The sequence below is a fragment of the Loxodonta africana genome, chromosome 7 (assembly GCF_030014295.1).
Source record: "Loxodonta africana isolate mLoxAfr1 chromosome 7, mLoxAfr1.hap2, whole genome shotgun sequence".
NCBI classification, from domain to species: Eukaryota; Metazoa; Chordata; class Mammalia; order Proboscidea; family Elephantidae; genus Loxodonta; species Loxodonta africana.
The window spans coordinates 69,557,303-69,583,799 of record NC_087348.1 but is presented as its reverse complement, the minus strand read 5'-3'; the positions used below and the strand labels follow the sequence as shown (position 1 = coordinate 69,583,799).

Genomic DNA, 26,497 nt, shown 5'->3' with positions numbered 1-26,497 from the left:
GAGGCAGAAATCTTTACAGGAGTAGATGGACAGGTGTTTTTCTCACACAGAGTGGGTGGTGGGTTTGAACCGCTGACGTTTCAGTTAGCAGCCAAGTCCTTTAACCATGGCCCAGGGCCCCTTGAGTGATATTTAGTAGGTACTTAATATTTGTTGAATACATTTTTTTTAATGTTATTGTGGTAAAATGTATATAACAAAATATCTGCCGTTTTTAACTGTACAGTTCAATGACATTAATTACATTCACAGTGTTGTATAATCATTATCACTGTCTATTTCCAAATCTTTTTTATAACCCCAAACAGAAACTCAATACCCATTAAGCAGTAACTTTCTATTCTTTCCTCCCCGTGGCCCCTGGTAACCACTAATCTACTTTTGTCTATATATTTGCTTATTTTAGATACTTCATGTAAGTAGGACCATACAATATTTGTTCTTTTGTATCTGACTTATTTCACTTAACATAATGTTTTTAAGGTTCATCCATGTTGTAGCATGTACCAGAATTTCATTTCCTTTTATACCTGAATAAATTTTTGCGTGTAAATAAAATGAAGCTTAGAGAATTAGATAACTGATTCTAGGTCACGTTCTCAGGATGCTGTGTGTTTAATATGTATTTAGTGCATTTCTAGTAATCGTTAATACCTACTCATTTGTTAGGTATATTGATACAGAATTTTTCTTTCTGTCTTCCATATCAGATTATTAACATTTAATTTTAATGCTCTGTAGTTTTAAAGATAGCACTTTTTTTTTTTTTTTTTAAGTTTTAAAGAGGCTTTCAGCTATTGAAATCTTGAATGGTTTCAGACCTGAAGCAGGTTACAACCAGGGTGACCATATAATTTAAAAAGTGTACACTGGAAAAAAAAAAAAAAAGTGTACACTGGTATACTTTTGAAGGCGTTCTGGTGGTACAGTGGTTAAAGTGTTTGGCTGGAACTGAAAGGTCGGTGGTTCAACCCTACCAGCTGCTCCACAGGAGAAAGATGTGGCAATCTACTTCCATAAAGATTATAGCCTTGGAGAGAGACCCTATATGGCAGTTCTGGCTGTCCTATAGGGTTGATATGAGTCAGAATCGACTTGAAGACAACTGATAGTGAGAGTGAAAGAAGGCTGTATTCAAAATCAAGCTGATATAGCAGGTATAAACCGCGCTTGTTCCAGGCAAAGCAAGACATATGATCACCCTGTGTTTGTTTTTATTTTTTAAAAATGAACTTTTTATTTAAGCATAGCATATTTAGAAAGTGCATAAATTCTAAGTGTACAGCTTGATGAATTTTTTCTTTTTAGTTTTTAAATTTTTTTTGTGCTTTAAGTGGAAGTTTACAGATCAAGTCAGTCTCTCATACAAAACCTTATATACACCTTGCCATATACTCCTAGTTGGCTCTCCCCCTAATGAGACAGCATACTTCTTCTCTCCACCCTGTATTTCCATGTCCATTCAGCCAGCTTCTGTCCCCCTCGGCCTTCACACCTCCCCTCCAGACGGGAGCTCTACACATAGCCTCATGTGTCTGCTTGAGCCAGGCAGCTCACTCCTCAGCAGAATCCTTTTCTATCTTACAGTCCAGTCCAATGCCTGTCTGAAGAGTTGGCTTTGGGAGCAGTTCCTGTCTTGGGCTAACAGAAGGCCTGGGGACCATAACCTCCAGGGTCCTTCTAGTCTCAGTCAGACCATTAAGTCTGGTCTTTTTATGAGAATTTGAGGTCTGCATCCCACTACTCTTCTGCTCCCTCAGGGGTTCTCTGTTGTGTTCCCTGCCATGGCAGTCATCGGTTATAGCCGGGCACCATCTAGTTCTGGTCTCAGGATGACGTAGTCTTTGGTGTATGTGGCCCTTTCTGTCTCTTGGGCTCATAATTACCTGGTGTCTGGTATTCTTCATTCTCCTTTGCTCCATGTGGGTTGAGACCAAGTGATGCATCTTAGATGACTGCTTGCTAGCGTTTAAGACCCCAGATGCCACTCTCCAAAATGGGATGCAGAATGTTTTCTTAATGGATTTTGTTATGCCAGTTGACCTCGATGTCCCCTGAAACTACAGCCCCCACCCCCCGCCCATGCTACGCTGGCCTTCGAAGCATTCAGTTTGTTCAGGAAACGTCTTTGCTTTGGGTTTAGCCCAGTTGTGCTGACCTCTCCTGTATGGATATTAACTTTAAAAAAAAAAATTTTTTTTTTCACTGTGATTTTAGAGAAAATTTACACAGCAAATTAGGTTCTCATTTAATAATTTCTGTACATATTGCTCAGTGGCATTGGTTACACGTTTCACAATGTATCAGCATTCTCATTATTTGTATTCTGGTTGTTCCGTTTCCATCATTCTAGCTTTGTTGTCCCCCTTTACCTTCTCATCATTGGCCTAGGGTAATGTTGACTGGTAGGTCTCATTTAGATTATTGTTTAGAGGAACACAGGACTCACAGGTGATATTATTTGTTTTATGGGCCACTCTGTCTTTTGGCTAATAGGTGACCTCCTGGAGTGGTTTGAGCTCCAAGTTTAAAGTGGTTGGAGGGTAATAGTCTCAGGCATTCCTCTAGTCTCTACCAGTCCAGCAAGTCTGGACTTGTTTAGGAATTTGAGTTTTGTTCTACATTTTTTCCCATTCTATCCAGGGCCATCTGTTGTGTCCCAGGTCAGAAAGGTCTGTAGTGGTAGCCCTGTACCAACTAGTTCTGGTCTTGAGGTAGGTGAGGCCGTGGTTCACGTACACTATTAGTCCTGTAGACTAGTTTCTTCTATGAGTATTTGGTTTCCTTCTTTCTCGTTTGCTCCTGACATGATAGTTGTAGCTTAGGTGGCCAATTGCAAGCTTTTAAGACCCCAGACGCTACTCACCAAACTAGGATGCAGAACATTATCTTTGTGAGCTATGTTATGCCAATTCACTGAGTTGCCCCCGGAAACTATGGTCCTAAGCCCTCAAACCCAAAAACCCAGTCCTGCAAGGTGTTTGGTTATGTCTAAGAAATATCCATAAGTGCACCCCCATGTGTTTTTTAGTATATGAATATATTTGCAGCACACACAAACATGTATATAACATTTGCCTACAGAAACACCTAAACATGCACACCTGTATATTCATATGTGCTTACCTGTACATATATAAGCACACGTATCTACCTGTGTAACTACACACATTTTTTTTTGCTTCTTATTACTGTTGTTGCAAAATTGTATATGTTGTGGTTGTCACCAAAATCATTCCTTATTCTTGTGTACTTCTTAGTGTCATCTTTTACTTTGGTCAAGTTGTGCTGACTTCACCTTTATTTGGTATTGCCTTACCCATCACTAAAACCAACAAGTGTCTGCCATCTAGAAAGTGATTCCCCTTCCTCTCCCTTCCATCCCTGGAAAACACCAAAGAATGTTGCTTTCTGTATTTCGGTGCAGTGAATTACTTAATATGGCCCTTCTTGCTGTATTCTTTGTGACTTCCACACATTGATTGGGTAGGTCCAGGCAAGTAAGATATATGGAGCCCTAATGTGGTATGGTGGTTGGTGTTTTGTGTCAGCCTGCCTAGGCCATGATTCCCAGTATTGTGTGACTGTTTTCCATTTTGTGATCTGATGTAATTATCCTAATTATCCTCCATTTTATGTGTTATAAATCCTAACCTCCATATGTTGATGAGGCAGGATTTTTGTGGGGTGTATCTTGAGTCACAGCCTTGTAGGAGGGCGTGACTCAAATCCCACCCTTACTCAAGTCACACCCTTCCCTGGGGTATGGCCTGCATCCAGTGTATAGGTGTGGGTGCTCTGGCAGGGCTATCTCTCTGCATCTGGATCCTGCATCCAGCTGGTCATTATCTGTCCTCCAGTTCTTGGGACTTGAGCCAGTGGCCTACTGCCTGACTTGCAGATTCTAGGATTTTCCAGCTTCCTCAAGCCAGCAGCCTGTCGTCTGGCCTGCCAATTTGGGTTCATTGGCCCCTGAGGCCATGTGAGTCGGGAAAAGCCTACACTTGATCCACAGATTTGAGACTTGCCAGCCTCCACAACCACATTAGCCATTTCCTTGGTACTGTTCATGACTTCTCTGAGATATTGCAATGACCCAAAGACAGGAAGCTTGATGTTTTTTTGAAAAATGAACCATCCACATCAAAAACATTACCAGTATCCTACTTCTTCCCCACAGGCAACCATTGTCTTAACTTTCAATCAAAGATGAGTTTTGCCTGTTTTTGAACTTTAATAATAGTACACATTTTTTTGTACCTTGCTTCTTTGACTCAGTTTTCTTTGTGAGATCCATCCATCTCGTGTGTAGTGATAGTTCTCTCATTTTCATTGTTGTGTAATATTCCATTGTATAAATATAGTATACTGCAGTTTATACAATACACTGTTTATGACCACTGGGCTGTTTTAATTTGGGCCCAGTATGATAGTGCCACTGTGAACATTCTTGTTCGTGAGTGTTTGGTAAACATATTACTCATTTCTGTGGAGTGTATAATTAGGGGTGAAATTGCTAGGTTGTATGATGTGAGTGTTCAGCCTTAGTAGGTAATACATTTTTCCTAAGTGTTGTACCAATCTGTACTTCCTCCAGCAAGAAATGAGAGTTCCGTTCTCTCCATGTCCTTAGCAGTATTTTATATTGTTTGTCATTTTCATTTGATACAGTAAAATCTCACATTGTGGTTTTCATTTTCATTTTCTTGATAAATAATGAAGTTGGTCCCCTTTTCATGTGCTGATTGGCCATTTGGATCCTCTTTTGTAAAGCCATTTGGATTCTTTCCTTATTACTGTATTTGTTCAAGCTTTGCCCATTTTTCTCTTGGCTTATATGTCCTCTTATTGATTTGTGGTTCTTTACATATTCTGAATATTAATCTGTTGTCATTATACATATTACAGCTATCTTTGGCTTTCCATTTCTCTTTATTAATAGTGTCTTGGTATGAACAGAATTCTTAATTTTTCAGTGTGGCCCATTTTATCAATATCTTCCTTTTTGGTTAGCACTTTTTGCTGAAAAATGTCAAAGGTATTTAAGAAATGTTTGCCTTCCCCAAGGTCATAGAGATGTTCTCCTCTCTTCTAGAAACTCTTCATAGTTTTTACCTTTTACATTTAGATCTACAGTTCACCTGGAATTCATTTTTGTGTATGGTGTGAGGTACAAGTCAAGGTTTTTTTTCTGTATGGTTCTCCAACTGATTCAGCACCATTCATTTCTTGGCCCAGTACCACATCTTCATAGCTTTATAAGAAATCTTGATATATGGTAATATAAGTTTTCCACCTTTATTATTCTTCATGTTGGTGTTTGCTATTCTTGACCCTTTGCATTTCTATAAGTATATTAGAATCTGCTCATTTATAATTATATTTATAATCTACACACTCACAAAAAAAGCTTAGATTTTGATTAGGATTGTACTGAATCTAAGAATGTTGAGTTGACATTTTTACAGTATCAGGTTTTTCAGTCTAGGCATATAATGTGTCCTTCCATTTATTTAGGTGTTATTTAATTTCTCTCACTATTTTGGAGTTTTCGGAGTAGAGGTATTATATATCTTTTAGATTTCTTTTTGGGGGGGGGTTTTCCTGGCATTGTAAGTGGTATAGTTTTGTGTGTATGTGTGTTTTACTTAATTTTATGTTTGTTGCTGATATATAGAAATATATGTTTCCATATTAACTTTCTATCCAGTAACCTTGTTAGATTTACTTAATAATTCTAGTAGTTTATTTATGAATTTTCTATGTACATTGAATTTCTGATTTCTAAGTGCTTTCTTATTCTTTGCCCCTTTTTCATAGTAGTTTGTTATGATGTTATGGATGCAATGTTCTTGTGAATGGCTTAAAGAATATTTATTAGAATTCAAGTTCTCTTTAAGTTTTTCATAATCTTGATTTCTGTAGGGGTTGTTTCTGTTGTTTTTTATTTTGGTCCTTCTCCTTAATGTTTTTCGTATTTCTTAAATACAGTGAAACCTGTGAGAGCTGAGACTCGATGGAACTGCCTTGTTTTTCCAGGTCTCAAAAGTTTTCCTCCTTTGACAGGGCGCATTATTGCTTGTTTTAGTGGAAAATATTTGAATTTTCCTCCTCTGATAGGTTTCTGCCTTATACAAGTTCCCTTTTGCAGGTTTTACTGTACCTAGTGATGTTATCTATTCATATTTATGAAGGACTAGGATGGTTGATTTTAGTACCTGGTAGTGGTTTCCAGATCTTTTCCCCAAATGGGTATGATGATTGAGATCTCTGTATAAGTTTGGTTTAAGGACCAGCAGTAGAAGGCTGAAAAAGGCTGAGGATGTATAAATGTCAGATTTTTATTTATTCTGTGGGCTGAGTGCTATAATGGCTCTTTTGAGTGTGTGGTTTTTTTCGTTTCCTTTGTCCTTATACTCCCTGCCCTGTAATGTGTGGATGTGTGGCGCAACCTTAGGTTCAGCCCTGCTTCCCTTTTGTCCGTAGCACACACGCTGGATGCTTTTCACAAGCGGATCTGGATACTAACTCTGGGAGCTAGAGTTGATACAGGAAGTAAAACTGTCATGAGTGGCTCTGCTGTTCTGTGAGCTTCAATTACCTTGATTTCCTAAAAAAAAAAAAAAAAAAAAAATTTTTTTTTTTTTTTTAATCTAGCTTCTCGATCCTGAGCTTGGCATTTTCTCTCAGGTCCTATATAGGAGACTGGTAAGGACCGCTCTTGCCTCCTTATAGTCCTTTCCTGTGCTTGTTTTGCTTGGTTTGCTGTTTCTTCTGCCATGGCTTCTCTTGTCAATTCAGTCTCATCTGTTTCTTCTAAAAATAATAAGTATTCTTGTTCTTTTTTTTTTTTGCTTGTCATTGGTACTATTTCTTGTTATTAGGATTTTTAAAGAAAACTTTGGACATAAAGTGCATGTATCTACTCCCCATCTTAAATAAAATATAAATACAGTTGAAGCTCCTTATTCCTTTCTCTGGTTGTATTTTACTCGTTATCATTCATCTATTAATATTATGTTTGTGTGTGTGTTTCTAAACAGCAAAAAGCATTGTTTCGGTGTGTTTTTAGCTTTATGTAGTGACATTGCATGAATCCTGCATGTTCTTTATTTTCATTCATCATGGCCCTTTTGTTTATTCCTTGTCTTAATATATCTTTTCTGCTATTTCAGTGGTATTTGGGTAAGGAGGTTAAGTCGGCCCATGTCTTTCTTAGTATGACTTTTTTAAAAGGGAGATTTAAGTACTTTTTGAATATATTGTCATTAACAGACGTACAGGGAAAAGGGCTTGGTGTTACCTCTTCTCGTTTCGTCTGGTGGTCATAGGCGAGTGTGATACCTAGCCATGTTATACAAGCCAGGCAATTGAATCTTAACTCTTCCTGCTGACCTCTATTCAGTGCTATGAATTCCTTTGGAGACAGAGAAACATTATTCAGTTCTACTTAGCGTTTAACTGAGGTTTAAATGAAGATTTGAACTCTTAATGTTGGAAGGGATTTTTGGAGACCATTTAGTACAAACTGAACTAAAAGAAACTCAGACCCAGAGAAGGTGAGTGACTTGTCTAAAGCGATCCAGGGGAAAAGCACTGGGATTAGAAGCCATTGTTGCAGTTTCTTGTTCTTTCTACCTTACTGCAGTGAACCAGAGGTTGGAGTTCTCGTTTGTTAACATTCATCTTTGATTTTTGCCTGTTCTTTAAAATACTTATTTGAGTACCAAGAGATATTTAGTAATTAAGAATAAATATAAATCTTTGAACTAATGCTTATCTGCCATGTTTTTCTTAGGATCAGACAGAATGATTTCAATCCCAGAATACTATGAAGGCAAAAATGTTCTCCTCACTGGAGCCACCGGCTTCCTAGGGAAGGTACTTCTGGAGAAGTTGCTGAGGTCTTGTTCTAAGGTGAATTCAGTGTATGTTCTGGTGAGGCAGAAAGCTGGACAGACACCCCAAGAGCGAGTAGAGGAGGTCATCAGTGGCAAGGTAAGTGTGGAAAATGGTCATTTGGGAGGGAGAAAAAAGTGTGTGTTTGTGTGTATAATTACTGCTGTATTCATCAACAGCTTGGTATATTTCTCCAGTATTCTGAAGAAAAAAAAAAAAGCTGGAGCTCCTACAAGATGGCAATAAACTGGCCATGACTTGTGATCAGTAGGAAAAATAAGCTTTCCTCTGTGACAGGCAAAATTGTATAACAAGTTGTAAATTACCTTTATGGCATATATTTAAAGTGTGCTTTTAGAACAGTTGAGGGAGATTGTAATTACTAGATATTTTAAATAGTCTTTAGAGTAATAATTAAGAGGTAGTTTTGAACTGCCTACTATTCTATAAGATACTGTGCTTTGATAACGCTTTAAAATTTGTAAGCACAACTTGCTCCTCGCAACAGTAAGGAGGTAGGTGTGTCAAGAGTTCTTATTAAATGGAAAGGAACATGGTGACAGAGGGGTAATATAGAATAAAAGAATGTATCATACATTTTGAACCTTTAGAAAAGTATTACTACGAAAAAATGGAAATGAACTGGCATAAAATTATTTCACAGCCATAAGCTTGTGAATTCTCTCAATATGAATGAGCACATCTGACATTCATTGATTATAAGTTCAGTAGAGTAGCTGTTAGATTTTCAGTGATTAGGTATCTGGTAGGTACCTTTTAACCTTCTAGAGAAGCCATGACCTATGCTTAACAAAACCAGAAATCTCTGAGTCACTCTGAGTAATTGAAAAATTGCTGAAAAATGTCAAAAGATATCATGATTAACAATAACTATCTAGAGTTATTAAATGAATAAATAATTGATTACATATGAACAGTGAATACATTTTCATGACCTAGTTTGTTTTGCTCTTCAATAGAAATCCATGAATTTGTTAATAATGACTAACTTTCATTGAGTATGTGCCTTGTGCGAGGCACAGTGGAAAGCACCTTACATGAATTTAATCAGCACAATGACCTTTTAGGGAAGTACTAGTAGTATTCCCATTTTATGAGCTCATATAGTTAGTGAGTGTTAGAGCCAATGTCTGTGAACCCTGGCAGTCTAACTCAGAGCTCATGCTCTCTGAGGGGCAGATGTTTATATATTCCATTTTACGTATGTGGACAATGAGCCTCAGAGGTTGTAATTTTGTCTGTGGTTATGTGATATGCTGATAATGGTTGGCGATAACACAGACTAAAAAAAAAAAAAATAGCACAGACTACCTAATGACAAATTCCTGTGTAAATAAGAAAAGTAAAAAACAATGGAAGTTCTGTGTGGTACAGTGGGAAAAGCAGTCTTTAGAGTTGGATGGTTTACTAGTTCTAAGAGTTTAAGCTGGGACACTTTGAGGGAAAAATAGCTTACCTTCCTAAAGGAAGTGGCAAATTGGGAACGTATCAGGGAAATAATTAGAAGGTGACAAAGAGCAGAAAGGAAGAGGATGAAGGGCAGAGAACAACAGAGGTAACACACAGCAGGAAGAAGAGTTAGTTATGGGTTAGGATGGATAAACTAGGAGTGATGAAGTGTGACAACAGAACAGCTGTGAAAGAACAGACAAGATAAGATCCGTATAGCAGTGCAGCGGTGTTTTAACAAATTTTAATTGTCTTAACATCATGACATTGTAATAAAATCCGATAACTTATATTCACTATAATGACTCAAGATGAATTAAGAAAAATTGAACTGTAGTTAGAATGTTTTCTAAACTGAGCACTGTATCATGTGAAAATGATTTCCTATTCAGATATGACTTTTGTTCAGAAGGAATGCTTCAGATAGATGTAAAGGATTTGTGTTTTACTTATTTATGTTGTTTGCCCTCATAAAGGTGTAACCGTAGACCACAGGGTTTTAAGAGTGTGGTATAAGTTATTTATTAGATTTTCCTTTTAAAAAGAAATCATTTGATACTATTAATAGAGATTTAAAGAATAAAAATACTTACCTTTCTGTGAAATTGTTAGTTTCTACTGTTTACCTTATTAATCCACTGTGTTCCCATGTGAAAGCTTTAAATAATTCTTAAACCAGGAAAACTTTTCTCTGAATTACTTTAAAAAAAAATCTCATTTAAGAGCTACTCAGTGACTCTATAACTCACCTGGCTAGTTATACATTTGTAATGTTAGAAAACTAAAAGGGAAGAACATGCTTAGCATTTCTCAAGCTGAAAGAACCGAAGAAAAAATTCAAGCCTCAAGTTGCAATAGTAAAGGATTCTGCAGGCAAAAAATTAAACACGGGAAACATCAAAAGAAGATGGAAGGAATGCACAGCCACTGTACCAAAAAGAATTGGTCAGCACTCAGCCATTTCAGGAATTATTATACGATCAAGAACGGATGGTACTGAAGAAGTCCAAGCTGCACTGAAGGCACTGGCGAAAACAAGGCTCCAGGAATTGATGGAATCCAATTGAGATGTTTCAACAAATGAGTGCAATGCTGGAAGCACTCACTCGTCTGTGCCAAGAAATTTGGGGAGACAGCTAGCTGGCCAGCAGACTGGAAGAGATCCATATTTATGCCTATTTCAAAGAAAGGTGATCCAACAGAATGCAGAAATTATTGAACAATGTCATTATTATCACGGGCAAGTAAAATTTGGTTGAAGATAATTCAGTACATCGACAGGGAACTGCCAGAAATTCAAGCCAGATTCAGAAGAGGGCATGGAACCAGGGATGTCATTGCTGATGACAAACCGACCTGGCCTGCAAGCAGAGAATACCAGAAAGATGTTTACCTGTGTTTTATTGACTATGGAAAGGCACTCTGCTGTGTGGATCATAACAAATTATGGGTAACATTACGAAGAATGGGAATTCCAGAGTCCTTAATTGTGCTTATGTGGAAACTATACATAGACCAAGAGGCAGCTGTTTGAACAGAGCAAGGGGATACTGCATGGTTTAAAGTCAGGAAAGGTGTGAAGGTTGTATCCTTTCAGCATACTTACTCAGTTTGTATGCTGAGCAAATAATCCGAGAGGCTGGACTATATGAAGAATGCGTCGTCAGCCTTGGAGGAAGACTCATTAACAACTTACGATATGCAAGTGACACAAGTTTGCCTGCCGAAAGCGAAGAGGACTTGAAGCACTTACTGATTAATTAAGATCAAACACTACAACTTTCAGTATGGGCTACACCTCAGCATAAAACAAAAATCCTCACAGCTGGACCAATAAGCAGCATTATGATAAATGGAGAAAATATTGAACTTTTCAAGGATTTCATTTTATTTGGATCCACAATCAGTGCCACAAAAGCAGCAGTCAAGAAATCAAATGATGTATTGCTTTGGGCAAATCTGCTGCAAGAGACCTCTTTAAAGTGTTAGAAAGTGCAGATACCACCTTTAGTACTAAGGTGTGCCTGACCCAAGCTGTGGTGTTTTCAGTCCCCTCCTACGCATGCGAGACCTGGACAATAAATAAGGAATACGGAAGAATAATTGATGAATTTCAATTATGGCGTTGACGAAGAATATTGAACATACCACGGACTGCCAGAAGAACGAACAAATCTGTCTTGGAAGGAGTACAGCCAGCATGCTCCTTAGAAGGGAGGATGGCAAGACTGTCTCCCGTACTTTGGGTACGTTATCAAGAGGAATCGGTCCCTGGAGAAGTACATGCTTGGTAAAATAGAGGACTAGCAGAAAAGAGGAAGACCCTCAGCAAAATGGATTGACACAGTGGCCATAACAACGGGCTCAAACATAGCAAGGATTGGGAGGATAGCGGGGACCTGGTAGTGTTTTGTTCTATTGTATGTCGTGTCACTATGAGTCAGAATTGACTGGATGGCACCTAACAACAACGTTCTTCCCATTGCCCCTATCAGCACCCCTCCCATTCCCCCAGAGGATTCTGTCTTCTGAAATACAATGCAAATTATTAGTTATATTATTATTTTTAATTTCCACTTGTTTGACTTGAGGAAGAGGGCTTCAGACCAAAAAAATATGCATAATTACACATCAGAGAAGTACAGCTAGTTTTAACTAAACTCTTAAAAAATTATTTCATGAACTTCCTAGCTACTTATTTTTAAAAGTAAGATGTGAGTTAATATTCCCATACTTACTGACGTAAGGGTAGGTACATAATAACTGCTCTTGAAGAATTTGCCATCTAAATGGGCGGTAGGTATAAAGTTCGTTTTCTCAGTTTTTTCCCTAGAACTGAGAAAATGGACGGAGCTGTGTTCCATATCTTTTTAAAATGAAAGCTATTTGGTAGAGTAATATAAGGACAATTTTGAGAAAATATAATTTAGAGCTTTTCTCCAGGTGACTTTTAATTATAACGGTTGAGCAAATTATCTCAAAGAGTAGATTGATTATAATCTATTGGCAAAACGATATGGTTACCTTATGGCTGTATGGGAGCCCTGGTGGCGCAGTGGTTAAGGGTTCGGCTGCTAACTGAAAGATTGGCAGTTTGAATCCACCAGCCGCTCCTGGAAACTCCATGGGGCAGTTCGACCCTGTTCTGTAAGGTTGCTGCTGTGAGTTGGAATCCACTCAACGGCAATGGGTTTGGATGGCTATACTTTTTCATTCTGCAGAATAGGTTGAAAGATTCTCTTTATTTAAGGCAGCCCTTCTCAAACTTTTGAGTCTGTGAACCCCTTTACACTCTCTGAAATTACTGAGGACTCCAAAGGGGTTTTGTTGTTTTGGGTTATATCTTATTTAACATTTTAGAAATTAAAGCTGAGGGGTTTTTAAAGCACAAGGATATACAAGCACACATTCCGTTAGAGATTAGAGCAATCCATTAGGGATTAGAGCAATGATGTTATACAATGTATAGCCTCTGGGAAACTGTGGATTCTTAAAAGAGAATGAGAGTGAATAATGCGAATAAAGTCTTAGTTTTATTATGAAAATAGTTTTGACCTTATGAACTTCCTGAAAGAATCCCAGGGATTCGCAGACCATTTTTTTTTTTTTGGGATATCCCTAATAGGAGCAAATTTTCCCGCTTTAAGGAAAGATTTGACTTTTTCAAACATCCTGAAGTTATTTAAACCCAAGTGTGGTGGTAAAGGTTTGGAGAATGACGTTGGGATCCGAGACAGGTGTGACTGAAAAGCCGTGAGCTTATTTTTGGTACATGTAAGGAATCTGACTCTGCAGGCATATCTCAAAAAGGAATTCCTATGATAGCATGTATTTTGGAATGAGAATGATGCCCATTAAAATATCTTAAATTGTACAGACTTGTTTTAAAATCAGAGCAGTAGGAAAACCCTTCCATAACCAGCCAGTCTTTTTACTTTGAATGAACTTCATATACCTTTGTGATAGTTGCTTAAGATTGGCGTTAATTGTCAGATCACTTTAGCTCCTATTTGGCACCATGCAGCAGATATTCCTCATTGCGTAGCTTTTTATTTACTCATTTTTACCCTCAGATGTGTGGTCCATTCTCAGATTGGCGTTAATTGTCAGATCACTTTAGCTCCTATTTGGCACCATGCAGCAGATATTCCTCATTGCGTAGCTTTTTATTTACTCATTTTTACCCTCAGATGTGTGGTCCATTCTCAGAAATGTAGTAATTATCGTTATCCTTAACTATTCAGGATAGTCTGAATTAGTCTCTTTAACTTCTGTTTCTCTTTCTGATTCTTTGTTGAATCCTTTTGGGATCCACTGCTTCCCTTAAAACCTACAATAAGGGAGCCATCAAGGAGGCAGCTATAAAACCACAAGGCTTATGTTAAATAAAAATGCCTGCATGCATGTTTTCCATTGCCACTTCAGCCTTTGCCTGCTCATCTTGGCATTTTATCATGAACCACTTGTATTGGTATGTTTTAATCACCTCTTGCCCCGAGTAAGGGGTTACTTAATTCATTTTTTATTTCCAGGAAAGTTTTATTATACCTACTCAGTACTGGGCACCTCACTTGATGCAGGGGATTGAATTCAGGGATAAATAAGATGGGTTCTCTGCCTTAATGGACCTCACAGTCTAAAGAGTTCTGAAGAGGTAGGTGGGAAGGAAGAAAGTATAGAGTGTCAAGAGGAGATTGGATGGGGAGGGTATTGGAGTTGGTGTTCTGGTTGGAATTGAGGGCCTGAGTAAAATGTGAAAGATGCAGACATCTCTTCTGGGGCATCCAGGGCAGAGTTTCTAAAACTTTTCCTTCATAGTAAGTCTAGTCTGTAAAGAAGATGAATATTTTCTACTTAAAGCCTGAAATTTCATTGAAGTTTTATGTTTTAAACTAAACATATGGCCATTATTTTCAATATAAAAATGGTTTGCCCCTAAATATTTGATTAAAATAGCACTTCATAAAATTACATCGTTTTAGGTTGTGGCTTCAATTTCTTCCTTGTACATCCTACCACTTAATGCTAGGGCCACTTATTTCCCGTTACGGATAATGTTGCTGGTGAATCAATAGAAATGAGCCTTTTTTGTGTGTGTTGAGTAGCGGTGAGTGTACACTTGACGTTAGTAAGAAACCTGTAGGTTAAGGCCTACTATGATTTTGAAGCAGGAATATAAGAGTATAGGCAAAAGGGGTATACCATAGTGGGACATTGGCTTGTAGCAGCGTTTCTAAATTTCAACACCATCGACATTTTGGGCTGGATAGTTGTTTGTTATGAAGGCTGTCCTGTGCATTGTATAGTGTGGCAGCACTCCCAGTCTTTTACCCACTAGATAGCAGTGGTACCTTCCCTTCCCTCACTCGTTTTTGACAACCAAAAATGTCTCCAGACAGTGCCAGATGTCCCCAGGGGGACAAAATCACCCCTGGTTGAGAACCCTGACTTAAGGGAATGTCTCAGCAAGAAAAACTCCATGATGATGAGGACTGAATTAAGATAGTTGATATCAGGAAGTAAATTCTAGAAAGTATATTAAAGTATGTACTAATTAACTTAGTAAAGTACGGTGGGTTAATTGATCGGGACACTGGTAGGTCAAAAGCACTGGAAAAGATGGTATTGAGTAGAGAGATTGTATTTAGAAAAGGGAAAAGGATCAGGTTTGAAGCAGCATGATCATGTGGTACAAATGTCTGATATGAAGGAGAATTAAAGGTCACTAGCATTTTGAGAGAATGAAGTGTGAATTCTTGGAAGTTTTCTCGTCATTCCTCAGGTCACTTTATCTCTGCTTGTCATGTAACTAGTGCAGTTCTTCAAGGTTCTTTTCTAGGCCTTGATTTCTTCTCAGAGGTTCAGTTTAGATGGTTACTAAGCATTTCCTGTTTTGTGTGAGATGAATGTGATTGTGTTTAAATAGATATGGCAGGAAAAAAAGCTTCATATAGTCTAGACCTTGGGCTCTCGTCAGTGCTACTACCCACATGATCTCTTCTACGCCTGGGGCTTAAATTACTATGCATATGTCGATAGTAAAATCTGTATCAGTAGTCTTGTCTCCCCTGCGCTTCAGACCCACAGAACCAATCACCTGTATTAGACCTGTTTTCTGGGGTGTCACATAGGCACTTGAATCTCAGTCTTCACAAAACTGAATTTGTATCTACAAAACTGCATTCCTTTCTCTTCCGGCATTTTCAATCTAATGAATTTATTCACTTAACAAATGTTTGTCACGCCTACATCTTACCAGGCACTATGCCAGCTAGGGCCTGTATACGGAGCAAAGTAGATAGAGTTCTTCCCCTCATGGAGCTTATATTCTTTATCCCTCAAATCCAGTCGTTGGCAAAATCCTGTTGATAGTACTTCCTACATATATCTTTGATATGTATCTATCTTTTCATCCTTATTGCCGTTACCTTGTCAGACCATGATCCTTCTTCATGTGGGTTTAGGATGCAAAAGCATCCAAAAATTCATTGCAAGCAAACTGCTCTTTATAATTATAAACATGCTTGCATCACTTTCCTGCATAAAATCCATCAATAGCTCACCATTGCTCCTAGATAAAAATCAATCTATTTAATATGGCTTACAAGTCACAATTAATCTGGCCCTGTTTACCTCTGCAGAACTCTGGCCACTTTTCCGTTTCTACTCTATGTTCCAAGCTTACTGAACTACTTATAATTCCCCAAACATATTAAGCCCACTCAGTTCTAGGCAGTTCTATATAATGCATCCCCAGCTGGAACAATTTTCTGCTTTCTTCTTGCAGGTCCTCTCTACCGCCAACACATACATGAACACACACACCTCCACTCTGTGTGTCATTTAGGTCTCAGCTTAAATGTCGTTTACTTTGAGAAGCTATGTCTGTTTTATTACTTACCACACTATATTTTAATTTACTTGTCTTGTTTTTCCTGTTAGACTCTAAACAATGTAGGGGCAAAGACCATGCATGTCCTTGTTTTCTCAGGGCCCAGAAGGTACCTGGTCAATATGAAGTGCTTAGTAAATATTTTTTGAGTTAGTATAAAAACACATCAGTATTGGAGTCACTAGCTGGCAGCAGTGTAGGGAAAGACTGTTATATACTAAAGTCATTTAGGAAGGTGAAAGTGAGCACTTGAGTATGTTATGTAGGCTTTCCTCCCAGGCTAAGAATCCTTGGTTAAACTGCAAGTATTAACCTTAAGTGAAATGGAGAGTCAGAGTATGATAGAGCAGTGACTTGGAGGTAGCATCAGTGTTCTTCTGTAAAATTTGGTATAAAAAACTAAGTTTGACTCACAGTTGAATGTGTCTTTACACTATAATCATCTTGTCATCCAGCCGATCCTCTAGCTAAATTGGTTCCTTTTGGTATATTTAAGGAATGTTGAATTTGAGATTAGAATCATAGTTTGTCCAGTTTCTAATCTGCACATTTGGTTACCAACTCTTTTCTTCCCCTTTAGCATGTTTACTTTTTTTTTAATTCTAAGATTTTAGGTAGAATGTGAATCTCGTAGTGTTTAATCTACTGAAAAAGAATAAAAGCAAAATAAAATCAAGTGATAAATTAAGGTCTAGATTTAAAAAATCTGAGTGATCATTTTAAACATTGTCCTGATGTTTGTGTTGCTTAAGTCTATTCTCAGATGCAATGTAATCTAATCAACAAGGGTGTGGACAGTTCAAATTCATCTCCACAAATAACCAGCTCTGTGTCTTTGGCAAGTTACGTAATCTCTCTGTGTCTCAGATTCTTCATCTATAAAATGGGATAATAGTATATGCCTCATAGAGTGTTATCTATACAGAATAATAAAAATTAAGAATAGCAAATTTAGGAATTGCATCGTTTAAGTTTTTTAAGTAGTGATCCTTAGTGGTTAAAGATGGGTAATAATGGTTTTAGAAAGTTGAAATATACTGCCCTAAAATATTTTTTCCCTTTTGATAGCTCTTTGACAGACTGAGAGATGAAAATCCAGACTTTAGAGAGAAAATTATAGCAATCAACAGTGAACTCACTCAACCTGAACTGGCTCTTAGTGAAGAAGATAAAGAGGCCATCATAGATTCTACCAATATTATATTCCACTGTGCAGCTACAGTAAGGTTTAATGAAAATTTAAGGTAAGTACAGATATTTATATAACATTGAACTTCAACATAGTTACTCTAAAACATCTGATTTTAAGTCTGCTTTTTAGTCAAGTTATTTTGAAAACGACATGAAACTGTTTACCATATGTTAAGTGTAGTTTTTCGTGTCCTATACAGTGTTAAGAGAATTACCTTCCTCTGCCTAATTAGCTTTCAAAACATTGGATAACTAGTGTATGTTTACTGGAAGAAGTTGCCATGAATTTAAACATGTGAATAGGGAAGAAGGAGGCAAGAAGTGGGAAGTATGGAATAGAAGAAAGAGAAGTTTACCTTTGGTAGGTGTATGTCTTAACAACTAAAAACTAAAAAAAACTAGTAGTGTTTATTTCCTTCTCCTCCCATTCTTTCAGAAGCATACACCCCAGCAGCTTTTTTTTTTTTCTACTCCATATCTTATCCATCTGAAAATTAAACAAAATTAGGCTCAGGTTTTGCATAATAAGACAAAAAAAAAAAAAAAAGACAAAGCAGCCTATAAATTTGAGTCATACCTTGTTTTTGTTTTAAAACTCTGGTGACAGGATTAGTGGGGCAGGGTACATTGGACATTTAAAGTTAAAAAAAAAAAATTTGATTTCCTTTAAGGTGCCCATGTCAAGAAAAAAAAAATTTTTAAAATACTAACAAATATGCATTTTAAATAATGATGCTTAATTTAGAGCATTCTTTTTGATTGTATGTTCAGTATTAGTTTTTTTATAATGTTAATCTGATTGTATGGTCTTATGCCAGTTGAGATGGTGTAGACTTTTTTAGGTTTCAACACTACTTCAAAACCTTCTCTTTAAAATGTTTTTAAGTTCTTATTTTAGATGAAGAGAAAGATAACACACAATACAGGAGAGGTCAACACAACTGGACTAAACCAAAAGCAAAGAAGTTTCCTGAATAAACGGAACACTTCGAAGGCCAGCGTAGCAGGGGCAGGGATTTGGGGACCATGGTCTCAGGGGACATCTAGGTCATTTGGCATAATAAAATCAATTAAGAAAACATTCTGTATCCCACTTTGGAGAGTGGTGTCTGGGATCTTGAACACTAGCAAGCGGCCAATCTCAGATGCATCAGTTGGTCTCCACCCACATGGAGCAAAGGAGAATGAAGAACACCAAAGACACCAGGTAATTATGAGCCCAAGAGACAGAAAGGGCCACATTAACAAGAGACTACATCAGCCTGAGACCAGAAGAACTAGATGGTGCCCGGCGGCAACTGATGACTGCCCTGACAGGGAAGACAACAGAGAACCCCTGAGGGAGCGGGAGAGCAGTGGGATGCAGACCCCAGATGCTAGTAAAAAGATCACACTTACTGGTCTAACTGAGACTAGAAGCACCCTGGAGGTCATGGTCCCCAGACCTTCTGTTAGCCCAAGACAGGAACCATTCCCAAAGGCAACTCTTCAAACAGGGATTGAACTGGACTTCGGGATAGAAAATGATACTGGTCAAGAGTGAGCTTCTTGGATCAAGTAGACACCTGAGACTATGTTGTCATCTCCTCTCTGGAGGGGAGATAAGAGGGCAGAGGGATCAGAAGCTGGCCGAATACACACGAAAAGAGAGAGTGGAGGGAAGAAGTGTGCTGTGTCATTAGGAGGAGAGCAACTAGGAGTATATAGTAAGGCGTATATAAATTTTTGTATGGGAGACTGACTTGATTTGTAAACTTTCACTTAAAGCACAATAAAAATTTAAAAAATTTTAAATTCTAATTACAAAGGGTTTTGAGATTACTCCCCATGTTGTCATTATTTAATGCATAACTGTAAACCTTAATTATATAACACGACAGGTCAATGCCAAAACATTACAGTGAATTTTGTCAGTAGTCGGATGAGGGCACTGTAATAGTCCCTTACATTTTTGCAGTAGTTCTTTATAGGTTTCAAGGTATTTTCTCATTCATTATTTTATATAACAAACTCATTTTACACTTGAACCTGAGGCAACACTGTGTAATGGAAAAGGATGTGACCTTTGGAATTGTATACTTAGTTCTAATCTGGCCTTTATCGTTTACTAGCTGGTGAGTTTGGGCAAGTTATGAACCTCCCTGAGCCTCAATTTTAATATATAAAATTGAGATAATATTTCTCAAAAGATTTTTTTTTTCCTCTCTTTCAAAAGTCTTTCGATAACTTTCCAGTTTGCCTGTCCACCATAGAAGGTCTGTGTAGCAGTTGCTTTACTTGTTTATTTTTTGGCTTTTTCTATGCAGCCAACAGGTGAAATAGTTGGAATACTGTGCACTGTTAATGTGTTCATGATTCAAAAGTGACAAAAGAATATTTTTAGAACTATAATACAATCTCATTTTTATAAAATACATGTATACATATATATATGTATAATCATGTTTCTGTATTTGCCAGTTGTTATCTTTACATAGTACAGTTACAGGTAGGTTTTTAGTTTTACTTGTGTATTATTTTTTCCACGGTGAAAATATATTACCCTTCAAATAAAGATGTAAGCAAATAATTTTTAAAAATTATTTTTAAAAAAGCAGCACTTAAAAGCTTGAAGGAACTGTTATTGTCATTAACTAACAAAACTTTGTTTTTTACATTAAAAATGTTTTTCTTTGTACATAATTTTGTACAATTCATTTTCTAAGATTATGAATGGTTTCTAATGCTTTATTTATCTTTCCTGAAATTCATTATTGGGTATCGGTATGAAATAGCCATTCTAATGGATAGTTTGTTAAGTGCTTGAATGCTAATTGCAACGGTCTTGAATGCTAGTTGAACCACCAGCCCACCAGCCAAGAGCTTGGAAACACTGTGGGGCAGTTCTGCACTGTTCTGTAGGGTCACTATAAGTGAGAATTGACTTGACTGCAATGGGTTTGGTTTGGGTTTTGGTTTTAGTTCTGGCTTTTTTATTTTTTCCTTCATAACCAAAAAGAAAAAAAAAAAGTTCACACAGCCTTCTAAAACTTAGTGAAGTTTCAAGAAAAAACGTATGTAGATACTGACTAATTGTGGTATAGTCCTCATTGGCTTAAAGAGGAAATTAGATTATTTTGGTTAGTTAATAAAAAATAGGCAACATTAATTAGGGTGAGACTCATCAAAGCAACCTTTGTGAGGAGGGCCAAAGTAGCTTCAGGGAATCTTCTCCCTCTTTCTGTTGCCCTTGGAGTAAAAGCAACACAATCATTAATGAAAGAGAAGTCTTTTCATTATTATGATTTCTTCGTTTACTAGAGATAAGTTGTGGAAGTGGTAAGTACTGCGTTGTTCTTCTTTTCCTTGTCAAGGCACATTGAAATTATTGTTTTCTGTGAAGCAATTCTAATGGATATTGACTTGTAAGTGGTGATAGGACAACATTAGGTTTGGACCAGATATTCTAAAGTGCTGTAGGTTGGCATAAAATAACTATTCATAAAACAATTACTCTTTATAACCATTTTTTAAGTTAACCCACAAATAAAAAATGGCACAAAGTACTGCCAGGAAAAAAACTCAGATTTTACTCTAGTGTTATGCCAAACAGTTTGGGAGAAACCAAGATAAGTTGCACACAGATCCTGTTCTCAAAGTACATATAGTCAAATAGAAAAGATATGATATACTTAAATAATCATAATACAGGATAGAAAATAAGGAGTTACTTAAGGGCACACATAAAGTGCTGAGAGGATTAAGAGGAGAGAGAGCTCATTCATTTTCAGATATGGTGGTACCTAAATCTTGAGGTGAGAAAAATTGGATATCCAAATTAGGAATTATAAAAAAAATACTAGCAAAAGGTGAAGAGGGGAGTAATATCGAAGATAATAAAAGGAGTTATTTAAATAGTTGATTATGGGGTCTGGTCTGCCTTAGGTAGTAAGGGAAGTGAAGGCAGGACAGGACCAATAGAGCTGAGAATAAAGAAGTGTCAAACTGGAGACCATGATAAGGACAACAGGTTTAAGCGGAGAAATGAAAGGACAGATGTTGTAGTCTGGTGGAAATTCATAGTACAAGATTTCAGAGGTGGAGCAATTGTGGGTGAAAAGGCTAAGGGTATGACTGAGTATGTTTTGAGAAAGGAATGTAAATAATGATTGATGATTAGAAAATATCAAACTGTTGAGTCTAAGGGCATCGATTCCCAAACCTTAGAATGTATTATGAATCTTAAGAATTACTGGAAAATGTGTTTAAAATGCAGATTCTTGAGCTGCACTTGGCAAATTCTGACCCTCTATTTCTGGAGTAATATTCAGGAATCCTCATTTTTAACAAAATGAACCATAATAACAAAGCTTGTTCATTTTGACCCCCTCTCCCCCAAGCCAGTGTCCTGAGTAGCCCAAGGTTGGAGGTTTGAACCCACCCAGCCACATCATGGAAGAAAGGCCTGGTGATTTATTTCTCTAAAGATTATAACCAGGAAAACCCTATGGAGCTCAGTTCTACTCTGTAACACATGGGGTCACCGTGAATTGGAATCAACTCCTTGGCAAAGCCCCCTTCCCCTCCCACCCCAGGCCAGTCTTAAGATGCGTTTATGACTCCATATAACCAACACATAATGAGAACACTATTTTTGTTTAGTACTAAATGCTTTTTGAGCTATCATGTCTGGATCTCAGCGTGAAGTTCAGTAGAGTAAAAATTGGGTTGAGGTAAAATAGAATGAGATTGACTAGCCTGGCATAGTTTCCTGTGTGGGCACAAAGAGCTTCAGGTTTAAGCTCTCAGGTACAAATGGGGGCTAGGGGGAAGCAAGACACCGGAGTGTTTCCTCTCAAATAATTCCTTATTTTCAGTGACCCAGAATCTCGGTCACCATCCTCAGGAACCTTAACAGAATATCCTTTGTGTGTTTCTCTCAAAACATTACCCTTTCTACTCCCATTGTTTTGCAGGTGCAAAAGAAAATAGCACATTCTCTTATAGTCTAGTAGACAGTATCCTCCCTGTGAAATGTCTTGCTGGATTTTCATGTGAACAGACTCCCCCCGCCCCCCGCCCAATTGAAACAAGGAAGAAAAAAATAGCATCCGTGATTGTACTACCCCAATTTAATTATTTAATTTAAAAAATTTCCTTCTAGTATGTTTTTATAGATTCTTCCTCAGATACTATTAAATGAAAAACCAAGGGACAGAGTTTTTTCTCTCATGAGTTATTCCTTGTTCCTGGTGACCCAGAACTCGATGTCCCTTCCTCAGGAACCTGTAACAGAATATTCTTGATACACCTCTCCTAAAACAGTACCTTCCTTACTGCCGTTGTTTTTCAGATGTGATAGACATCAAAGCACTACTTTACAATTGAGTGGACAGGGTATCCGTGAAGTATCCTGGCTTTTTAAAGACTAAAACCAGTTGCTGTTGAGTTGATTTCAATTCATGGTGACCCCATGTGTTCAGAGTAAAACTGCCCTCCACAGGGTTTTCAGAGCTGTGACCTTTTGGAGACAGATCGTCAGGGCTTTCTTCTGAGGCGCCTCTGGGTGGGTTCGGACCTCCAACTTTGTGATTAGGAGTGTAGCGCTTAACCGTTTGTGCCATCTAGGGACTCCCTGTTAAAGAATAGTTGGATTTTTTTCTTCTTAAATACTAAAAATAATGAGAAACTTGAAAAGTGTTAACTGTTATCATTAAAAAATATTTTGGTCCATCTTTGAGCATATATTATTTTACACAGTTGTGAATATACAAAAATTTTCATATTTCTAATTTTTTCCCATGATTGTAATTTTAGTGATTTGATGATATCCCATCATGTTGCTATACTACACTTATGTAATATTTAGATTAGCAAATTTAGGATGTTTTCATTTACCAACAAGTTTTTTCCTCTCAATTTCGGTAGGTTAACTAGATTAACAACTATCTCATTTCTATAATTTCTGGTACTCTGTCCTCATGTCTTTCAGATCAGTTGTGCCAATTTATAAGTCTCACTAGCAGTGTGTTACTTTACCAGTTTTATCATGGTATTACTGGCATCAAGTATTTCAGCCTTTTTAAAAAATAACAGATTATAAAGAAAGTTTAATAGAGAGCAAAAACTACCTGCCATCTCATTACCTTAACTAATACTTGTTTATTGCCTGCTTGGGACTTAAGAATCATGCTAAATGCTTGCAAACTATTTATTTTATTTAATTTTATACAAATTATAGTAGATAGATTGCATATTGCTCATATTTACAGGTGAGGAAACAGGCCTGAGTGCTGAAGTAACTTTACCAAGAGCATCTAATCCTAGCTAATAGGTAGGCCAAAGCAGGATTTGAACTCAGGCCTGTCTGACTCAAGAGCCTTATTCTTAAGCCTGCCTTACATCATGTGTATGTCATTTTGTATTCTTTTTATAGATTTTCCATGTCTTTATAGTTTTCATATTATAATTATTTTAATGGTTGTATTCTTTCATTGTGATGAAATATCTATTTTATTAAACCATTCCGTTTGTAGTGAATTTTTGGGCTCTGTAGGCTTTTGCTATTATTAGATGACGTTTCATTGATTTTATTTACTTATGCATACATGTTTTTGCTTCTGTAGAATTAGTTTGAGTAAATTCTAAGAAAGGAATATATAGATTAGTTTGGGATCTTGGATATGCTTCTTATAACAAATGTACTAATTTTTTAAATTATTATTGTAGTGAAAATACAATAAAACATATTTTATTAATATATGTACTAGTTTTATTAATATCACTTTGACTTTTGTAAGGTAATCTTAAAGAGGTGTTCGAAGGATTGATTTGCTACGTTCTTATTTGATTATATATTAACATAATTTACTGTTTCTAGATTTTTTTAATTATTATTGTTTCACCTTTATTGCTGATTTTGCCTTAGCATTTTAATTTCTTCTCCTTGTGGCACATCCATATCATGAAAGGTTATACCTTTAAAAAGTAAGATTCCAAAAAAAAAAAAAACCCAGCATGACATTAAGGTGCATGCATAAAAGGTAAAAAAAGCTAAATCATCCATGTTATCGCTGGGTAATTTTAATTTTTTTAGTTTGTACTTTTATTTTTCAAATCTAACAATGAAGTTTATTTAATAATTAGAAAATTTCTTTTTAAACATAACTGATAGAGTAGATGTACTTCATATTGAAATAAAATACATAAAATCAGAGCTAAGGGCTCGGTTATAAAGAAACAAAAATCTCTCTCTAATGGAAATAAGGTTTTTTTTTTTTAAGCAGGTGAAATAAATGACATTGCTCCTGACTTTTCATTGTCACTTTTTCTTTTACAGAGATGCTGTTCAGTTAAATGTGATTGCTACACAACAGCTTATTCTCCTTGCACAACAAATGAAGAACCTGGAAGTGTTTATGCATGTGTCAACAGCATACGCATACTGCAATAGAAAGCATATTGATGAAGTAGTCTATCCACCCCCCGTCGATCCCAAGAAGCTGATTGATTCTTTAGAGTATGTTTTTTTGAAATGTATATACATTTGCTTTGATCCCAAAACTTTGGATCCAGGTTTATCTATTTATATATGTTTCCTAGTCTATCTCAGTTTCCCTCTTCCTTTCTCTCTCCCTCCATTTATGTGCACACACATGCGCATATACACATACATATGATTATATACATGCATTATCTGTTCCTTTATTCAACAAATTGTTGATTACCTGCTATTTTTTTTATTATATAGATTGATAACTAAATGACTGTTATTGAAGTCAGTGTAGGGATTTCACTTTTGACCAAGTGTGATGGTTGGGAAACTGGAGGACACCTCTGAACAACTCATCCATATTAGGGGCTGTGTTTTTCAAGGAATCAATTTTAGCAACTAAGAGGTATCTGATATCCTTGGAGACCACGGACTGCCTGTTTAATAGCAAGGTTCTAATTTATTAAACGATTATCTCTGATTGTTTTTTGCCCAGTGGAGTATATCAATAGAGGGACTTACAGTTAGAGGGAGTCAGAGGCATCACTGTCCTTTCATTCATACCCCTAGTGTCATTTTTTATGATCTTTCTGAAGACTGGGATTCTATCAGCAATTACTACATTAGAAATATATTTGTTAAAAGTATTTGATACATGGGGAGTAAGTGAATATGCTTATACCTGAGTCCTCATTTGCTTCAGATTGGGCTTTCTCATCAAGTAAAACAAACCAAAAGGATCAGCAGGAAAAAAAAAAAAAAAGGAAACTTATTGTTTTATAGTCTGCAATTATAGAAGCGTTTCAATACCCATCATATCTTTACATATTTGTTACTCTTCCTATAATATCCCTGTAGCCTTTGTCCTCGTTTATTTTTCTGTCTCCGCTTAGTCACTTTTCTTCCTAGAGATTCTATCCACTTCCAGCTCCTTTTAGTAAAAGAGAGTGGTACTCTGCTTTCCCAGTTGAATTCACCTCTTCCCAAGGGTGCTACATAGGGTTATAGCTCCTTCTCTTAACTTTCTGCTGAAATAAGCCCACAAATCCTTTTCTTTAAGGCTTTCCTGCTAACCACTACGAGGAAACAGACATATTGTAAGAAAATAAGTATGGGAGTTTACAGAGGCATTCTTAGGTGATTCTTGGGCTTCTGTTTCCTAACTCCGTTTCTTAGTGCTCCCAAGTATCTCCCCTACTCACTCTGTAGGTGTCTTTTTCTTTATTCCTGACATGTGAGTTGTTGCCTCTCATAAGAGCAAGTCGTTCTTTGATAGTCCTTCCACTTGACTTTAAAATAAATGGGTAGTCTGATTTTAGTTTTACCTGTCATTTTCCTCATAAGTCAGTAGACGGAAGTGTTTCATATCTATGGGAAAAGTTGAGTGTGAAAATTAACCAAGTATTTTACTTTTTTTTTCTTAATAGCATTTGGTATATCCAAACATCTAATGAGTTAAGAAAAGAGCCTGTAACCTAATTCTTTATCTCCTTTCCTTGCTTACAAGTAAATCTAACTAATGGATGATTTTAGGATGACTCACAGATTGGCCCAGTACACTCATGCCAGTGTTA

General features: G+C 36.9%; 1 protein-coding gene across 6 annotated transcripts in view; it reads left to right on the top strand.

The window, feature by feature from the left end:
* FAR1 (fatty acyl-CoA reductase 1) overlaps positions 1 to 26,497 on the top strand; it is an 88,280-nt gene that overhangs the window by 39,155 nt on the left and 22,628 nt on the right. For all 6 annotated transcript variants that reach the window (XM_003411998.4, XM_010592215.3, XM_010592214.3 and 3 more), the window contains 3 exons: positions 7,799 to 7,998; positions 17,330 to 17,505; positions 24,771 to 24,950. In XM_003411998.4, coding sequence (XP_003412046.1) covers positions 7,810 to 7,998; positions 17,330 to 17,505; positions 24,771 to 24,950 — 545 coding nt within the window. In that variant the 5' untranslated portion in view covers positions 7,799 to 7,809. The remainder of the gene's footprint in view (positions 1 to 7,798; positions 7,999 to 17,329; positions 17,506 to 24,770; positions 24,951 to 26,497) is intronic.